The 18767-nt window shown below is 34.9% G+C and overlaps 1 protein-coding gene across 1 annotated transcript in view; it reads left to right on the top strand.

Annotated features, from left to right (window-relative positions):
* The window catches only part of PLXDC2 (plexin domain containing 2), a 252555-nt gene that overhangs the window by 208628 nt on the left and 25160 nt on the right, over positions 1 to 18767 (top strand). The window contains exons 10-12 of the mRNA XM_030971900.1: positions 13237 to 13297; positions 16203 to 16356; positions 17774 to 17812. Coding sequence (XP_030827760.1) covers positions 13237 to 13297; positions 16203 to 16356; positions 17774 to 17812 — 254 coding nt within the window. The remainder of the gene's footprint in view (positions 1 to 13236; positions 13298 to 16202; positions 16357 to 17773; positions 17813 to 18767) is intronic.

Genomic DNA, 18767 nt, shown 5'->3' with positions numbered 1-18767 from the left:
ATCCACTACACCATCCAACCACCAAATCTGTATCTCTTCAGTTTAGAGAGGGGTGTTGTGAGGAACTGTGCCAGACACCTTACAGAATTCCAGATAGGCGACGTCCACTGAGCTTCCCTTCTCCACTGACGTTAGCACTCCATCATAAAGCCTCAAGGTTGGTTCAAAATGCTCACTTTTAAATACTTCCTCATTTTAACTGCTTGAAGTTTTAAGGGTTGTGGATTTGGTTTTGGTTTTGGTTTTTTTGATTGCTTTAGGAATATTTCATAGTTCAGTTGCAAATTAAAAGATGGGAGGAAGACTGGCTGGTTTATACTCAGGCTTTTTTTATCCAAACACTATTTAATTGACACTAGTGTGCTATTATTAAACTGGTTGCAGTACCTTAGCCATTGAAATACAAACACACACACACAAAAAAAAGGCATTTCTGTGGATTAAGTAAACCACCAGAGGGAGCATATATAATCCAATCAATGTAATAGTTTCATATACAAATTACAAAGAAAATCTCATTTTAGGTGCTTTTGAAGGGCTAGAGGTTTAATACATAGTGCATTCTGTCAAATATATTTCATTCTACCAGTGTGTCTCACTTCATGAGTTTGCTGATCATACCCCTACTTCAGACAAATCAAAAGAAATGTGCCCAGATTCTGGATGTTTGTATGCCAATACAGCTGGAGGGGTTTTCTGTGAAAATATAGCTGAGTCCTAACACACAGGTCTTAACTATCAGATTGTTGAATTAGGTCACATTTACCCTAAGATAAAGGAGAAGTAATGGAAGTGATGTTTTTCTAACTTGCATACAGTTTCTTTTCCAATTAAGAAGCAACATAAAGCAGACCTGAGAATCAGAAACTATGGCCCTTTGTCAGAGTTTGCTCTAAAATGCAATATATTTTTCTTTTATTTCAAAAGCTGTATTGAGACAGCAATTGATCTTTCTAATCAAGTTCAACAAATGTATCAAGAATGAATGTGTAAATTTGTCAGCCCTAATGCATTACTGATACGAGCAATACAATAAGTAGATCTGTATTTTATTGAGCAGAAAATTGCTCCACACCCAACTTCTTCAAATATTTTCCAAGGTCCTTGCTCTTAATTTGACAAGCTAATTTGCCCTCATGCACTGCAAGAAACTGTTAGGAAATTAGCATTCAATAATTAAGAATTTTGTATGCATGGTAAGCCTGATGGGACTAAAGCAAGAAAAGACAGAGGCACAAAAGTGTTTAATGAACAAAGCATTTTCTCAAACCAGAATGAGCTCAGTGATGATATTGTTTGATGAGAAAAGTCTCACAAGATTATAGTTATATAATAGATATTCTAAGTGGGATGACAGTTCTGTTAGAAGAGAGCATTAACCTCAGTGACCCTGTAGGTACGCTTAAAAATAATGGTAAATAGTAATGGTACACTTAAAAAATTGTAATAATGGTACATATCAGTAAAATGTACATAACAGTACATTGGAAAGTACTGTTAAGGAACATAGATGATCCTGAGCTCACAAAATGTTTTTGTTGAATGTTAGCCTGCAGTCAGAGAAATTTGCAATTCACTGAGAATCTCACATGGATAAATAGCAGATTACTAGCCTTTCTACTTTTTTTGTAAATTGGTGGAATTTTGATAGTAGCTGGAGTCAGCCAAATTATTGCGGAATTTCTGTAATTCCCTCCAGCACAAATTTTCTGGAATAACTCCTATGATTAATCCTAATAAACCTAAAAAGCTCAGTCTCTGGGCAGAAACCCAGTGAACATGCACCAGCTTTCAGGGGCTTTGTACAAGTCAGTGCAAGACCAGACCATTCATTCCCCAAGCTTCTTTTCTCCCCACATTCTTTTGCGGCTACTCACTGATGTTCTCAGCAGCTCCATAACATTATCCTGATCCTAACATTAATAGATTTGATATCTAACCAAGTGAATTTGAGTTTTGCTTTCACATAGGAAACAGCCAGTCTTCTTGCAGCTGCAGCATTAGTCACACATATGCATACCTTGCTTTGTGTTCCTGAAAAACTCAGAACAGCATGAGGATAACAGTTATGCTCATAATTGATGCAGATTTTTAAGAAGTTCAAGGCTGGGTCATAGAACTTTAAATTATTTCTAGAAAAGGAGCAGAAGATTGCTACAATTCTCATTAGTGTGAAATCCTAGTATTTCCGTTAAAATATTTTCTATTAAATCCTGCACCTGAAGATGGGGAAGCATTTTGAAGATTCTTAGTCTAGATAGAAACACAGTGATCAAGTTGACACCTCATTCACACTATTAATATGCTATATATGTGTTTCTTACAATATCATTTGCTTTTCAAAATTTGAGATTGTTTTCACTAACTGGACATTCACAATAACATCCTTTGCCAGAGTTGTTGCTGTGTCTTCTGGAGTTTAGAGACTCTGTTCATTATCCACTGTGCAGGTTTCTGTGATATCCAATTTTGCAACAGAGCTTGGACAAGGCATCACAGTTAATATGGAAAGAACCACTGCCTGGACTGTTCTAAGACCTTCCTGTAAAGCCTCTCTCATGTACTGTTTATTACCAAATATATGACACTCCTAACATGGTTTTTATAAATGCAGGAAGTAGTTATCAAAGATACAGATGACAGTTAAGCACTTAAATCTCATTGAGGGGAGAAATAGAAGACATACACCTGTTATATATAGTTTAGGTAATACTTAATTTTGCTGATTAATTTGGAAAGAAGATGGCAACATCTATATTTCATTTCCATGTTTAAATTCACAGATGCACCTAAGACACCAAAATGACAAATAGGTGTAATATAATAACAAGAAAAATAGGTTGCAGTATAATTCTTTTCTTTAGAAACTTCTGTTGCAATTCTTTTAAATACTAGTAATATTTTATTCTTCATTTATTGCATTAGAACAATAAGACAAAGCCCACCTCAGTCTTTAATGAACCATTTATATCTAGAATTGCAATTTCTGTGCCAGTCATAAGTCTTTCAAATCACAAGAGAGCTTAGTACAGACTTAATTCCTCATTGTTTGTTTATCCTGAGGGTGATAGCCATTCCAGTGGGTATTGCCACACTGTATTAGAGAGGCATTTACTCTGGGATTAAACTTTGGTTTTTTTCTGACAGACCTATGCCACATTCAATCCCATTGCAGCCCAAAATTCTTTTCAGTTTGGTTTCCTTTTCATCTGTACATAGCTACGTTTGAATTCAGAAAAATTCCTATTTGATTGCAGAAAGGTGACACCCTTGAAAGCGTTCCACAGATGCTTTATGATGTTATTTATACATATACTAGACATTTTAAGAAACTTGACTCAGGCTTGTAGTCATTATTCTGTGTGTGATAGGCTGTCTCTCTCTCTTGTGGGTTCCTACACAAGACATTATAGACTTTCTGATTCCCAAATAAATGCCTCAAATGGTCATCTACCATAATTATTGAGATTTAATTATATGATACAAAGAATGCAAGGGACATTCAAATTCAAATTTCAAATAAAACAGACTTTTCTGATAACAAATTAAAATACATAGCAACACTACATTAAACAAATTGTAATGCAAAGTGGTTAGTATGATAATTTTCTTAATACATGACATGTGAAATGTGAAATACAGGTAGATTATGAATAGATGAATACAGAACACAAATGAGAAAAATTAGAAAAAAAATAGGTTTGTTACTTCGACACAAGACTGCTTAAAAATGCTGAGAGGAAGGTTACCACATAAGGCCAAAATGTACCTGCTTTGCCTGCATTCAGAGAAAGTGCTTCAAGAAGGTTTTGACATCCTCAGATAGGAACATTGCTGTATGAACCCATGTTCAAAGACAGAGGAATGCAGTCAGGGTCACAGACTTCTCATTGGTTGTCTCACTATAATGTCTTGTACCAAAAAGCAATGAGATAATTTAACATCATGTCTGCAGCATAATTTCTACTCTGCTTAGGTTATCTTCTTGACACTCCGGCTGTTTTTTCCATTTATTTTTGTGGGTAAAGTCCCAAAATATATCTTTTTCACACCTCTAAAATTTGCTACATTTTCCTTGCCCTAACTAACATTAATTTGCAAGTGTTATCTTTATTTGCTAAACTACTGATATTTTTATCCAGTTCTCTCTCTGTTGACTATTATGTATAGTTCTTTGTACTATTTTGTGCTAACTGCTATTCCTGTGCTACTGAAAGAGTAATAAGTGAGCTGACCGTCTTCCACTAATGGAAACAGTGTATTCTAAAATAGCTCAGGGTCGCTTCTCTAACCATGTATGGCAGGATATATGTTTTGACTTTGGACATATTAGAACTTCAGAGTTCTAATATGAAAGTTAAAGGGAACAAAAACCAAACCTAATTTGGTTCTTAGTTTCTCAAGAGCTCTTAGGCCCCACAACAGCAGTTTCTGAGGCAAATATATAAGTAAGCTTCCCCTGATGAAACTAACTAGATTTTCTAGTTAGATTTCTAAATGAATTTGTAATCAAAAAAGGATAGGATAGTACTATAACAGGATAGTTCCATTATCCAGCATTGCTCATTTTGCAATGCTTTTATGCACTGCTATACATGGAACAATGCTGCTGCTATTTTGCACTGTATCTTATCTTCTCTTTCAATGGCCTGAAGTAAATCAACTGTACTGCCTACAGCAGATGAACAAATTGGACATTTTTTTCTGTTCCAAAAATGGTGTATTAGAAAATGCACAAATTTGGCCAACCCCAGTTTTATGAGTTTAGGATAATTTTTTTAATAGAAAAGATCTATGAACGAATTAGTAAAAATAATGATTGTGTAGTAAGTTCATTCTGTCTCATGGACCCTCTCAATAGAATAATTTAGTGAGGAACAAGGTACTAGATTTCTTTCCTTTCATGTCTGAGATAAACTTAATTCGTAGTTCCAAACTCCTTCCTTGATTACCAGAGAATGGTATGTTCCAAGAAATTACTTGCTGGGTAACTTTTATCAAATATTTGAATGTTCATGAGTCTATGTTTCAGAAGCCATATACCACCTACCCATTGTAGCCTAAATTGTTAGCCTAGATAAAATTTTCTCAACTTGTCTCCTTATTTCCTTATTTCAAGTATTAAAAAAAAAAAAAAAAAAAAGTGAAACAACAGAAACAGAGACCAAAGCAAAGTGTCAAAACTCAGGACACATCTGCAGAAACAGGCAGCCCAGTTAACACACCTGACTCTAGGATTATTTTTAGGATGAATGTTAATCTCATTTTTTGGAAACATTAGATTATTTCCTTTCATATAAGCATCCAACCCATTGCATTACCATGGAGAAATCTATCTTCCAACAATTCTTTATGATCACTCCTAATTTCCTTTGTTCTTATTATAAGGGAAATAAATAAAACAAGGAATATATAAATAAAATAAGTCAAGTGGTTTTTAATGGAATCAGCCAAGATTTTTTAAAGGAAAGTTTTTTGCACTTAATCAAATTTTCTTTTTATCGTGTTTCATTGAAATGTAATGCAGAATGGTAGCCCCAGTCACTTTTACAAGCATAGTTCATCTTCTCATACGAAGTATCTTTTCACATAGTATTGCAAATTAAACACAGCCTGGGAAGCTTCCTGGGCATTGTAAAACAATTGTATGTGTCCCTAAAACAGTTGTGATGTTTCCTGGTGTGATTTCAGTCCATGCCCAGGAACACTGTCCAGAACAGTTCCCAGGCATGGTGCAGGAATTGGACTGCTCCAAATGTTATTCCCAGCTGGCTATTTATGTGCAGCCTCCTCCTTTTCAAGGTTGAGAGAGTTTGTTCCTTCAGGCATAGGCCATTGTGTGCCAGCAGTCTTCAGTGCCAAAGAACATTTCTGGGCATGTTTATTGTACTAGTGTGGACAGAATGATCACAATTGCATTAATTGCTTTCCAGAAGTGCTAACCTCTTATGGTTGTACTCCTCAATATAAACTGAGCATCACTGAGATCATATTTGCCTCACAGCCTCCTAGATATCATTCTATAATGAAGTACCATGAATGAAAAGTCTCTTTTTTTTTAGCATATTTTAAATTTTACATGTTCTAAACACGAAACACTTGTCAAAAGTTTTTATTTAAAGAAATCTGAAATTCATATGTCTCTTCATAAATTTTGGATCATGTGAGATTAGGATGACCTCAAGGAAACTGCTCCATTTCCCAACATAGTCTTCAGATTTTTTTATAGCATATATATTTCTCAATCTTTCCAGTCATGGAAACTCAGGAATTCTCTAACATGTTCTTGTAGAAGATATTCTCAGCTTAGGGAAATAAATGAAATGTTATGAATACACTTCGTTAAATGTCATTTTTAGTTCCCCCTCTATTCAGATCTATTAACTCTTCCAATATCTGCATTATCATAATGCATTAATGAAATCACTGAATATCACAACAAGTATCAATATGTACCATTAATTAAGAAACTGAGGAACTCCTGCTGTTCTGTAATTCTTTTGTAAACTCTTTTGGTGACTGGTCCTGCTCAATGTTGACTTCAGAACTGGACTCACTTTTAGAATAAAAAATGAGACACAGTTAAGATACTATTTTGGGAAACAAATAGCTTTCTGAATTTTAAGTTGCTTTGAACATAACCAGTTATAGGATGATTCATGTCCTTCCTTGTTTTGCCCTCTCTCTGAAGAGTTCACTGAGTTTTAACAGAGGGTGTTTTTCTTAGCCCTAATTGACACACTTTTATTAGCATATAAGCATTGGATTATTCAGAGTGAGTTTAGCACTCTGTGCCTCCTTTGCCTGTCATAGCTCCTGCTTCCTTTCAGTTCTTACTCTTTTTAGAGCTGTGAATGAGACTCAGCAGGGACAGTAACCCAGCACTAACCAAACTATTGCTGCAATTCTTCTTCTAGCAGCTCAGATGCTGCTGCCCACTAGTACTGAACCAGCCATGGTGCACACTGTATGATTACTGAGGTTCATGTGTGATAACAGACATGTGAACAGCCCTTTTTCTTACAGTCTCCAGGCACCAGGTCATTTTTATCCTGTCACAAGGACTCTACTCGTTGTTAATGTTTCAGTGTGAGCTTTTTAAAAGGAAGAACATCCCAGTAAAGTACCTGAATAAAAAAGAGCATGGGCAATGTGTGAATGAGATCTGTGCCTTGATACACATCACCTGAGACTTGATGTTTTTCAATTTAATTCCCAGTTCTACTATTCATATGTCTGTGAGTACTATGGGAAACACAGAAGCTGTGAAATAGTGCATGCTCATCTGGTTTTCAGAAAATCTGGGCTTAATTCTAGGTTCTGTTACAAATTATGTGTTATCGCAGCTGATCATTCCATGTCTCCTATGTTCTGTTTCCTTATCTCTAAAGTGGAAAAAAGAAACATTTTCTCCAAAGACAACTTTCATATTTTTATTTTTAAAATGAGACTAAATCAATGGATATGCAAAAATATCCATTAATATTATATAACTGTAAATATATAATATTTATATATTTATATATAAATAAACTGTAATTTTAACTGTAATAATAACTGTAATTCTGAGATAGTGTCAGCTGCATATGCAAAGATAGAAAAAAGTTCAGACAGTCATGTTAGAAAGAAGAGCTAAATTGTGTTTTTTAGGATCACTAAACAGAATGTAAAGTACATCCAGTAGTACTTCAGAGCTGTTTGCATTAAACCCTGAGAAATTACTTGTGTGCCAAACATGCAGCAATGCCAACGGATCAGAATTCTCTGCTAACTTCTGTTGCTATTAGCTCTTTCTTCATACCCACTTTGTGCAGGTACAAATGCACAAAGTCAAAGCCGTGCAACTGTAATCTAGTATGAGGGACTAATCTCAGTGTGGCTCCTTCCCAGAGAACACATTTGATGTAAATTTCTGCTGATTCTGTTGCAAATGCCAGTACCATAATCTCATAAATTTGACTCTAGGGTCCTCCTCTTACACTATCTTTTTCCTTCTAACTGTTCAAAGCAGAGCCTTTAGCAGAAGCATAATTTTTATTCTTTATCTGCTTTTCAGCATGTTTCCTTTATTGTTGTAACTGACATTAATTTTATAGAAAATATCCTCCTATTCTTCTTTAATCAGAACTCTGCCAAGTCTCACTTTAACCACAATTTGATCTTTTTCTTTCTAGTGCAATTGAAAATAAAACTTACTTCTTTTATCCTACTTTCATTCTTAGCCTCTTTCAGCAGAAAGAATTCCCTGTGGGAGTCTTTATTTTCTGCTGCCTATTCAAATGTTGTGTCAGAGTTACAAAAATTGAGGCTTATGCATGTTCGGTCATTTTCTGTAGAATAACAGCTTGGATTTTTACATCTTTTCCTTCTATGTTTATTTGATATTTCAGGAGTATTTTACACAACAGGTAGCTATATTTTTCCTAGCTTTCCATCCCATAAAGTTGTGGAATCATTGTCAGGCTGAAGATTGACTGCTGAACTTTGTTCCACTCTGATCATCTTTATCATTGCCTGAATGTTTTAAATTTTGAGCAGAGAACAATATTTAAACAGTGGTGGAATTCAGTGTTACATCAACTATTAATTATGCCTTTGTAACATTCAAATTTTTCATAAACTTTAGAATAGTACAGGCTGATTTTAGTTTCAAATCCTTGTATTCAGCTAGTCAGATATTCTTATTCTACAAGAGCAAGATGGGAGCAAACCCTCTTCCAACTAATCAAATTGTCCTCCTACTCTGAAGTGCAGTTTAATTAAGCAATATTTAAGTAAAATATAAGTACAGAGAACATATTTATGCTAGAATTCAGATATATGATTAGGAGTACTGAGCTAAGTGATAAGCACCAATGCTACTCAAATTCCTTAAAAATGCATACCATAGTCACTCACAGTCACACTTCACATAAGCATTTTGAGCTGTGATTAAGTTCTGCATTTGAAAGTGGAAAATAACAAAGGAAGAAAAATTCAGTTTTTCCCCAGACAGCACAGTGAGGCAAGAAAGTAATATTTGAAAGGTGAAGGAACCAAATTGGAGCCTGCTCTGTGGTAAAGGGAGGCAAAACCAGACCAAGCACAAAGATAAACATTTTTTCCTCCAAAAATCACTCTATGATTAGAGTTATTTTTCAGTTGAACAAACACAAAGTTCCAGTATTTTTTTAATATTATATTTATATTTATTTTTTACTTTCTATCTCACCTTGGAAAGAAATTCCTCTTTAAAATGTTCTAATTCTTCTTTTAGTAATTCAAACATCCTAGCAACTGTCTTAATCCTTTCATAATATGATGGTCCTTCCTTAATGGTTGAATTCAGAAGAGTTCTGCCTCTTCAATTTTCTATTTAATTTTCCAGATTAACCTTTTATTTAGCTGAGTTAATAAACCTTTTAAATGCACTAAATCATTATATGGTATTTACAAAATAATTTCAGATTTCTGGAATGCCTTTCATTTCCAAAAATCTGCTCTTTACATGCTCTTACAGAGCCAAAAATACTAGGAAATTATTGGTTTAAATTATATGAGCTGTGCTTTTCATTGCTTTTGATTGTCATACTCCAGCTCAACCTAATGAAAAGGTTTTTCCATCCAGACTTTGCCCCCTTTTCTTCCTAATAATTTTCCATTATGTTTCTAGATTTTACACGTTAAACCTTGATGAATTTTCTGTATTCAGGTTATCTCATTTATTATTATTGTTATCATCATCATCATCATCATCATCATCATCACCATCATCTTCATTAATCCTCATTGAACTCTCTTTAAGAAAAGGAGCAAAGCATTTCATGTCCTGCACTGAGTGGACACTTCTTGTCATTCAAGTATTCTCTGCCAAATAAAGGTAAAGGGCATTTGGTAAATAGGATGGCATCTTCAGCTCCTTTCTGGCTACATACAGTTCTCTGGATGGATTCTGACAGCTTTCTTCTTACTCAGACTGAGCTGCATTAGTTGTGCCATTGGTTGAGCTGCATTAGTAGCTATATGTGTAGAGACATTAATTTTCCATTTCCTGCATGAACCAGTACTCCAGAGTTCCACACAAATCCTGAAATTCCTTGCATTTCATAAATGTCCCTATTTTCATTTCCTAGAACATCTTTATTATTGCTTTCCTAGGAGCTGAATTTGGGCATCACTTGAAAATGAAGTTGTTATGAAATTGCGTGTTGACAGATGGCATAAACAGCGCAGCAAATCAAATCTGCTCCAATGTTTTAATGGCAACAGGGAATTATCACCATGCCACTAAATTAAGGTCTTAAAAATGCAGTCAGTAAAGCGGGTGCTGCACTGAAATGACAGTTTCCAGAACTCTAACTCAACGAGGCAGCAACAATAGTAGCTTCTACTGCTGACATGCAGTGATATATGCCTCAAAGGAAGTTCACAAACACGTTTGCCAGGAAGCTATCTCATTCCTGATAAAGCTGCTTTCTGATAATATTGTTTGGACTCACTATGCATCAGTGGAAAACGTTAAATAAGCAGTGCCCAGGGTTTAATGTATTTTTTTAAGGCAGAGTCTTCTCAAGACTGCCTCACATGTTTGAAAGAGCCATTCCAAATCCTTGAGTGTTACATGCAATTTTTGTTGGTTGGTTAATTCCTGGTGAAAAAAAATTAACCCCAAAAATGTTGCTGACCCCTGTAATTCATTAGTTTGTAAGAAAAGACTTAAGAACTGTAAGTGAGTGCACCTGGGATACATTTTTATTCATTTAATCTTTGGAGCCTTAAATTTGACACCATTTTGATATAAAATAAAATCTAGGTTTGTTTAATCCCTACTAGCTCTAAGTACACTGGGTTGAACTAGCATAGATATGCAACAGCAGTAACTGGCTCAAGCGGAGGAATTGATGGAGTGGCTTGATTTCATGTCTAAATATTTGGTTTGGTTTTCTCATGTACTGAATATCCTCAAAACCATTTGAGCCAAAGCAGTATGAATAAAATGTGATGGATTTATGAGTTTTCAGCACGTCTGAAAAATCAGTCTAGTCCTGCTTAGAGATGGGCACAGAAGTTGCTAATGGAGATCTTCAAATTTTAAAGAAATATAGGGGAGACTGAAAAAAAAATTATATTCATACCTGGAATACCATGTTATCATTTCTTTCTGCTTAGTAAAGTTCTTCTGGTTCTTTCAAACATTTTCCGAGACAGAACACCACAGAGATGGAGAAGCAGCACTGAGCTCCCAACATAGCACTGATTCACTCACAGTTCAGCAAGAAAACACTTTTCAAGTGGTCTTTATTCATAGAATGATTTGGGTTGGAAGGGATCTTTAAAGATTACTCTGAGCAGCCCCACTGACATGGGCAGGAACATTTTGCAGTAGATGCAAGGATGCACAAAGCCCCATCCAACCAGACCTTGAACACTTCCAACGATGGGACATTCACAATTTCTCTTGACAGTCTATTCTAGTGACTCACCAGCATCACTGTGAAAATCTTCTTCCTTATATCCAGTATTAGTCTATTCTCCTTCATTTAAAACCATTACTCATATTCCATCACTACTTTGATAAAAGGTCTCTCTCCATCTTTCTTATAAGCTCCCTTTAAGTGTGGACAGCCTGTAGAGGGTTTTCCTGGAGCCTTCTCTTCTCCAGGCTGAACAGCCCCAATTCTCTCAGCCTGTCTTCATCAGAGAGGTGCTCTGGCCCTGTGATCAACTTTGTGGCTCTCTGGGCTGCTCCAGCACGTCAATGTCCTTCCTATGTTAGAGTCGTCATGCACTGGGAAGGAGATATAATAAAGGAATTTCTCTGAAATACATTTCTGGTTTGAACATTTCTCTCTAAATGGCAGTGGGTTTTTGGAGAACCCAGTTGCTATAGTGTGTGAAAATTGGCACCAGTTAGTGTTGGGGTATTTCTTTTAGTAATATTGCAAATTATGGAATGTGGTATAACAAGAGAATGCACATTTTTCTCAAAATCTTTTCTGAAAGACATTGTAGATTCTGCTCAGAATAATTATATGGAGATTTTTCTTACCCCAAGTGTGTTGTTGACATTGTTTACATCTTCTTGTAACATCCTCTCCTTCTGTAAAAATAATTATGGTGTTCCATTTTTCCAAATGAACTGCTCCCTTGCTTGAAGTAGTAGTACTTGACATGTCTTGTTATCTTTCAATTCTTTGTAAACAAAAAAAAAGGACCCTGAAATACAGGTAACCATAACAGTGACCTTATTTGCTTGCCTGGTCTTATTAAAAGACAGCAAAAACTTGGTTTTTTATATATTTAGGTAAGTTATGACCATGGCTGCCAAATGACATCACCCTGTCTCATAACAAAATATTGCAGGAAATGAAGGCAGAAACCAAAAACAAACCCTCCAAAATAAAAAACATCCTGGCAAGAATCTCCTTCAAAGCTGAACACGGTGTTTTAGTTATTTGCTTGCCATTTTAAAAATGCTTTCTGTTTGCGATGCTACCTGTTGTCTAGGAAACACACACTTGCTCTACAGTCACTTATAATACTCTTGAGAAATGAGCATTTTCAGGGGAATCATTACATTAAAGTGTTTCAAGTTTCTTAAAAATTTATTTGTTACATACAACAAAAGACAAGAGATATTGCAAACAGGTTATTAAACTCACCTAATTTGATAAGAAATATGCATGCAATTTCAGTTTTCTGCATCTAGAGAGGAGGGAGAAGCAGCTGTACAATGTTCTCTATTTGTCACAGAGAGTGTTCAGAGAAGCTGTGAACATTGATCAAATGGTTCTATGTGCATCTTGATGTCTGTGGGCATTTTGCCTGATAAACCCAGTGACTGGTTCACTCATCCTTTGTGGGATTAAATTTTCCTGGATAAGTCTGGACAATAATAATTAAACTAAGTTACATTGATATAGCTGACATCAAACTTAAAAATGCTATAGGTCAGTGACACCTTAAGAATAGTTATGCAGTGGAAGGTAGATATTCCTATCTAAAAATGATAAATAAATTTTAAAAACTAAATAAAATCTCATTCATTGAAACACCTTTCACTAAAGTGGATTAAAGTTTCTCATATTGTAAACAAAAGTGTCTTGAATAAAAATGATTCCATATAAAACATATGGATTTTAAATCACATAATTTACTTATTCTTTCTGTCACTCTCTTCTGTTCCTCTCCCTTCCTTTCTTCTTTTTTTCCTCTTATTTCCACCTGGACAACTTCTATCTATTTCATCATTTAAAGATGCTCCAGTGGATTTGATCGTCACCGGCAAGATTGGGTAGACAGTGGCTGCCCTGAAGAGGTATGTGAGTAGTTTACATCCTCAGCCCATCAGAGACAATTTATGTAGTTGTGGTGTTTTTGTTTAAATTATTCAGATCATAAAGCATGTTTCAAGGCCAAAGAAATACTATATTTATCTTTCAGGGAAAATCCCATAAGGCATAACAAAGAAGAACAATCTGAGCAGTTTCACTCCCCATTTGAGGGAATAAAATGGACAAAAATTAAAATTTTATCTTTGGGAAAATAATTAAACAAAACCCAGAAAAAAAACAGAAAGCCTTCTCCAAAACAGTGTCCCTGTGCCAATTTTCTTTTAGACCTCTGACTTTTGCCAGAAAAGGGGAAGAAACTGATTTTCCGTATTTCAGAAAACTCTTTGCAAGAGTAGCCTCAAGTGAAAAATAGACATTTCATTTTGGTTTTGAAATCTGGACAAATCATTTAGTAAAGAAGAAATTACATCGATGAATTCAAAGATATAAAATAAAAATAGTAATTGCAATAAAAATTTAAAAGTCCTCACACAACCATCCTATATGGCATTTTGATTTCTTCTCATGGAGATGCAGTGAGAGGATGAAAAAGATATCTGACAGTGGTGGGCTGTCAAACAGGGACCATAACCCTCTCTGAAAGTTATCTGTAGTACTCCTAGACCACAGAAGTTCATTTTCAATAAACATTTATAAATATGATAATGATGATTATTGATGATGATGGTGAGGATTATTGATGATGATAATAATGATGATGACTTTCCAGTTTAAAAGCCCCTTTGCAAATGTTTTTTGTTTGAGGTTTTGGGGCTTTTTTTCATTTTCCTTTTTTATTTTTTTTCCATGTTGGGATTGTGGTAATAGGAACAAATTAATTTATGGCACTTTTAATCTTCATAAAAAAAGAAGCTTGCCATTAAAAAAGTTATTTTTCCTCTTTTGCTGAGCAGGCTAAATATCCTCGTGAGTTTCAGCAGCATAGACCTTCTGAAATATCAGGTGAAGCCCAGGGCAAAACATAGCCCCAGGTGTCTAGTGAGAAAAGCACATTCTGTTTTATTTTCAGTAGAAGCAAAGAGAAGTAATGCTATAGGTCTGTATTAATGGAAGAAATTTTTTTTGTAACTGTAATTGCAAAATAAGTGCAACCTACAAACTGCCTTATTACATGGCCTTGAAGCTTCAGCTTTGCAGTTTTTCACCAGCTGATTTGAAAGCAACATTTTTGAGATGTTTATTGTCTATGGAGGGCAGCCTTTTCAAGAACATAGGATAAAAGTTACTAGGAGCATGTGTTATTATAGAACACAACCCTTGTATTGCTTTAATCCTGATTATAATTAGCTAGGATTCAATTGTGCTTGCAAATTAAGATATAAGAAACTTCTCTCTGCAGGACATTAACATTCCCTTCTGCTTCTCCTTTATTGTTCCAGTCCAGCATGTGCTCTAAGGTTTAGTACATGATCTGAGAGGAAATTATCAATATACTAAGTGTATCTGAGAAATTAATAGTTTAATTTGCACAGTTTCGGGCTACTTGGTTGCGGTTGACTGTCCAGCTTTTAGGCTCTCTGGAGCAGAAGCAACAGCTTACTTGGCATCCTCCAGAATTATGCTTGAGCTGACTGCTGGAGCTCCAGGAAGGATCAAAATTTAGCACACAATAGTTAGTTTTAGATGCTTCACTCAAAAGAATAAATAATGAGGATTATCATAGTAAGGTTTCTTTATTTTTAATATAGATTTTGAGCTAAATTTTGACTAAATTGCATCAGTGAAATTAACAGTATTTTTAAAGAAAAATACGAAAAAAATGTAAGGAATAACTATCCTGCAGGTACTGATACAATTCTGTAATATAATAAATAGTTTAAAGTAAAAAAGAGAATTATAAGATATCTGTGAATATTAAAAGAAAGACAATGCCCACTGGGTTTTGACAGCCAGATCTCAATAAAATGAAATAAAGGTTTGCATGACTCCACTTCTCATTAAAATGAATGGGGACAGCAGGAGTAAAATGCAATTCCCATATTTGCTGAAAGGTAATTGGATGTATTTTCCTGTAAAACTGTGTGAACCATAAAAGAAATTATTCATTGCATCTTCAGACTTTTAAAAATGTCCAGAACTTGGGAGAAAAAAAAAAGAGCAAACAGACTCTACATTTGTATCAAAATATTTGCCCATGCAAATAAATATGTATTATTTGATAGTGAATTTTATTTATAGTTTCCTAATATATTATAATAATTTTGTTATTTTTATGTTTATATTTTATAATAATTGTTTTTATATTTATATATTTATGGTTTTATTTACCCAAATAATACATTACACTTTAATATTATTTGAATTAATAGGCATATAGTGAATGGATTGATTTATTGTAGTGAATAAATATTCTATAGGCTGAATACATGTACACATTTTATGCATCTACGTGTGTTTTCTTGTGATAATTCCATGTAAAGCCTAATTAATTGCTCCAGTTAACTACACATTGTTCACTACGAAGAGCTACTATTTAATTCCCACATATCTTTTTTAACAAGTTTTATGTCACCTGGATTGATGGCAGTGAGCTTTCATAACATAAAAGTCTGAATTTAAACTTAAATGTTAAACCTTGATTGAAGGAAATAAGTTTGACAACCTGTGGTGACTTTGTAATTAACAATTAAGAGCTGTAAATTTTGCAGATAAATGAAAAGATATATGTTGCTGAATGCTGCATAGATACTTGGAAGTGGAAAAGGAAAAAAAATTTAAATTAAAAGAGAATGCTCTTGAAATTTCTTTATCTAACATCTATTTTCACTCTTTTTATCACAGCAACTTGTCCATGATTAAATTCTTCATTCTTGACGGTTTCTACTGAGAATTAATTTGCTCTTCCTTGTTTCTGTTGTTTCCCAACAGTCAAAGGATAAGATTTGTGAGAGGAATATAGACACAACTGAAACACCTCTGTACTCCACCACCACCCTTCTGCCAACCACCACAAGGTTCAGAGTTTTAACAACCACCAGAGGATCCACCACTTCCCACCTTCCAACCAGCCTGCCCACAGAAGGTGATATGTATACACTGCATTTTTACACTTGAAAAAAAGCAATTTACAACTCAGAAAGAAATTTATTTCCTTTAAGTATGTGTTGATGACAGCCTTTTCCCTCTGGGGCAGCAGAAGGAGTTGGGAATTGCCTTCAAGGCTCTTGCTTTTAAATTGCTCGCTCTTGCACCAGAAAGGTGAAAAGGGAATGAAGGCTCGAGGAGAGGATGCTGATGGAGAAGTAAGGACAAGTTAGGAAGACTTCAGGTTACAATGAAAATTTTAGGTTGCAATGACATTTTCCTGTTCCTTTACATTCAGGCAGTAGTCCAAAACCTGCTGAAATAGTAGTAGTAAAGGTCCCTGCTAAATCTAGAAGAAATTCCCATCACAGACTTAATGAATTTGTAATTATTTTATGGATTCTATTTAGCCAGGTGAAAATTATAGATAATTCAAAATAAAAACCTCTTTGAAATATGCCTGTGTACCTTTTTTCAGTCAGTTGACATTGTTCTTTTCATGTAGTGCTCACATTTGTGAAGTAGTTTCTCTAGGCTTCTGAATTGAATTAGCTGGGTAAGCAATGGTGGGTCAGGTCTCATCCTCGTCCCAATGGCTGCTTAAATCTTACCTTTTTGAACTTGGGACATCCAGCTTTCCTGCTTTTGGAGGAAAGAAAGCTAATTCAGATTAATCAAAGATCATCTATAAAATGTGTGTGTGTGTGTGCGCGTGTGTGTGCGCGCGCGTGTGTGTGTTTGTTGAAATTGTATGTTAACACAAGAAAAAGAACTAGGTAGAGATTTTCCAAGTAGCCTGTGAGAGGAAAATCTGAGATGAAGACATTTCAAGGTGGGAATCTACTGATAAGAAAGACTGGTTAGTTTAACACAAGTTTAGAAACTGTCAGTGCAGCATTTGGACTGCATTAAAAGGAATATTTTCTGGCATTCTGTTCATTAAAATTGACAAGAAAAAGAGGAATAAGTAAATAGGGTTTAGTAAAAGAAAGTAAATAGGGTTTAGTATTAGTAGACTTTTCCAAGATTCTTCAAAAAGAAACTGTCATTGTCTTACTTTATTGACATATGTTGGTTCATATAGTCCTTAATATGATAGAATGCTCAAGCTATGTGTGAACATGTAATATATATTAATTATTTATAAACATTATGAGACACACTCTCATACCCTTATTTGCTTGTGTTTTGAATCCTCCTGAATACTTTAACAGTCTTGTAAGTAGGGTTTTTCTATGGTGATAAGAAAGTGTAGTGTTCAGTCTAAGAAGAACCACAATCTAGCTCTCATTGAGTTTAGTACCAAATAATTTTCTTGTTGTGGAATATATTTATCATTAGAAACTTATTGCTAAAGTGAATCGTGACCTAAAAAAATGCTTTTTCCTTCAACTAACTTTGCATTTCGTTTATAGATGACACCAAGATAGCACTGCACCTAAAAGATAATGGAGGTAAGAGATATTTTTTTGGTCTGTAAATAGTGTCAGTATTTTGTCAAATTATACTTCACTGATTTTTATTAATGAAAATCTGATTGTAGAAATTGTTTTTACCAGACTCTCAAGGGACTACAGCATCCCACATCTGTGTGGAAGATAAGTAGGGCAAATAAGCTTAGGAACTGCTTAGGAAACTAAATATTTACAATTGTCTTTAGCATTCTATAATTAAAGAGCTTGTTCAATTATGGACATATTAAGCAAACTTTAATTATATTAATACAGTTATTGACTAGTAATACAGTATTAATATAGTTGTTGACTATAATAGTGCAGTAACTGTTTTAAGAGAGTACATGGTGCTAGTTCTAAATAATAATGTGCTATAAAGTCATTCACAGTAGTGAATCATTACATGACATTTTGTTAATAAGCATACCCATTTTACATCTACGTCTGTACTAGCAGAGATCCTGCACATTCTCCATGCACATTCCCTATGCACATTCCCTGTGCAAGTTAATAAGATCACCTTTGCCATAAGTGCCCCTGTTAAATGAGGCTCTGCAAGGGACTACCTTTGTAATCTTCTTTGTGAGTTCAAGGACTAAGACCTGAGATTTTCCCTTCTGCCTTTGAAGTGGATGAGAACTCCAGTACTAGAATAGGACTGAGTTGTCAGACATCACCTGCACCTGTGTTCATTGCTAAAGGAGAGCTAGCTGAGGTGAAAAGGAAGATTTGGGTTAATTTCTGAAGGCTTCAGAATGATCTATCAAAGCAGAGGAAGATTTGCTGAACAAATTTAAATAAATCACATTTCTGCTGATATTAAGGGGAATATTATTGGCTCTGACTGCCTTTCCAAGCAGGGAGCATGAAGTTTCTCTCATGGGTCAAGGGAACAGGTAGCCAAGTGTGGCAGCAGGAACAGGCAGGGCACGGGGCAATCCCAGCAGCTCAGGGA

The sequence above is a fragment of the Camarhynchus parvulus genome, chromosome 2 (genome assembly GCF_901933205.1).
Source record: "Camarhynchus parvulus chromosome 2, STF_HiC, whole genome shotgun sequence".
Taxonomy (NCBI): domain Eukaryota; kingdom Metazoa; phylum Chordata; class Aves; order Passeriformes; family Thraupidae; genus Camarhynchus; species Camarhynchus parvulus.
The sequence above is the reverse complement of the archived record's forward strand: the minus strand, read 5'-3'. Positions and strand labels throughout refer to the sequence as shown.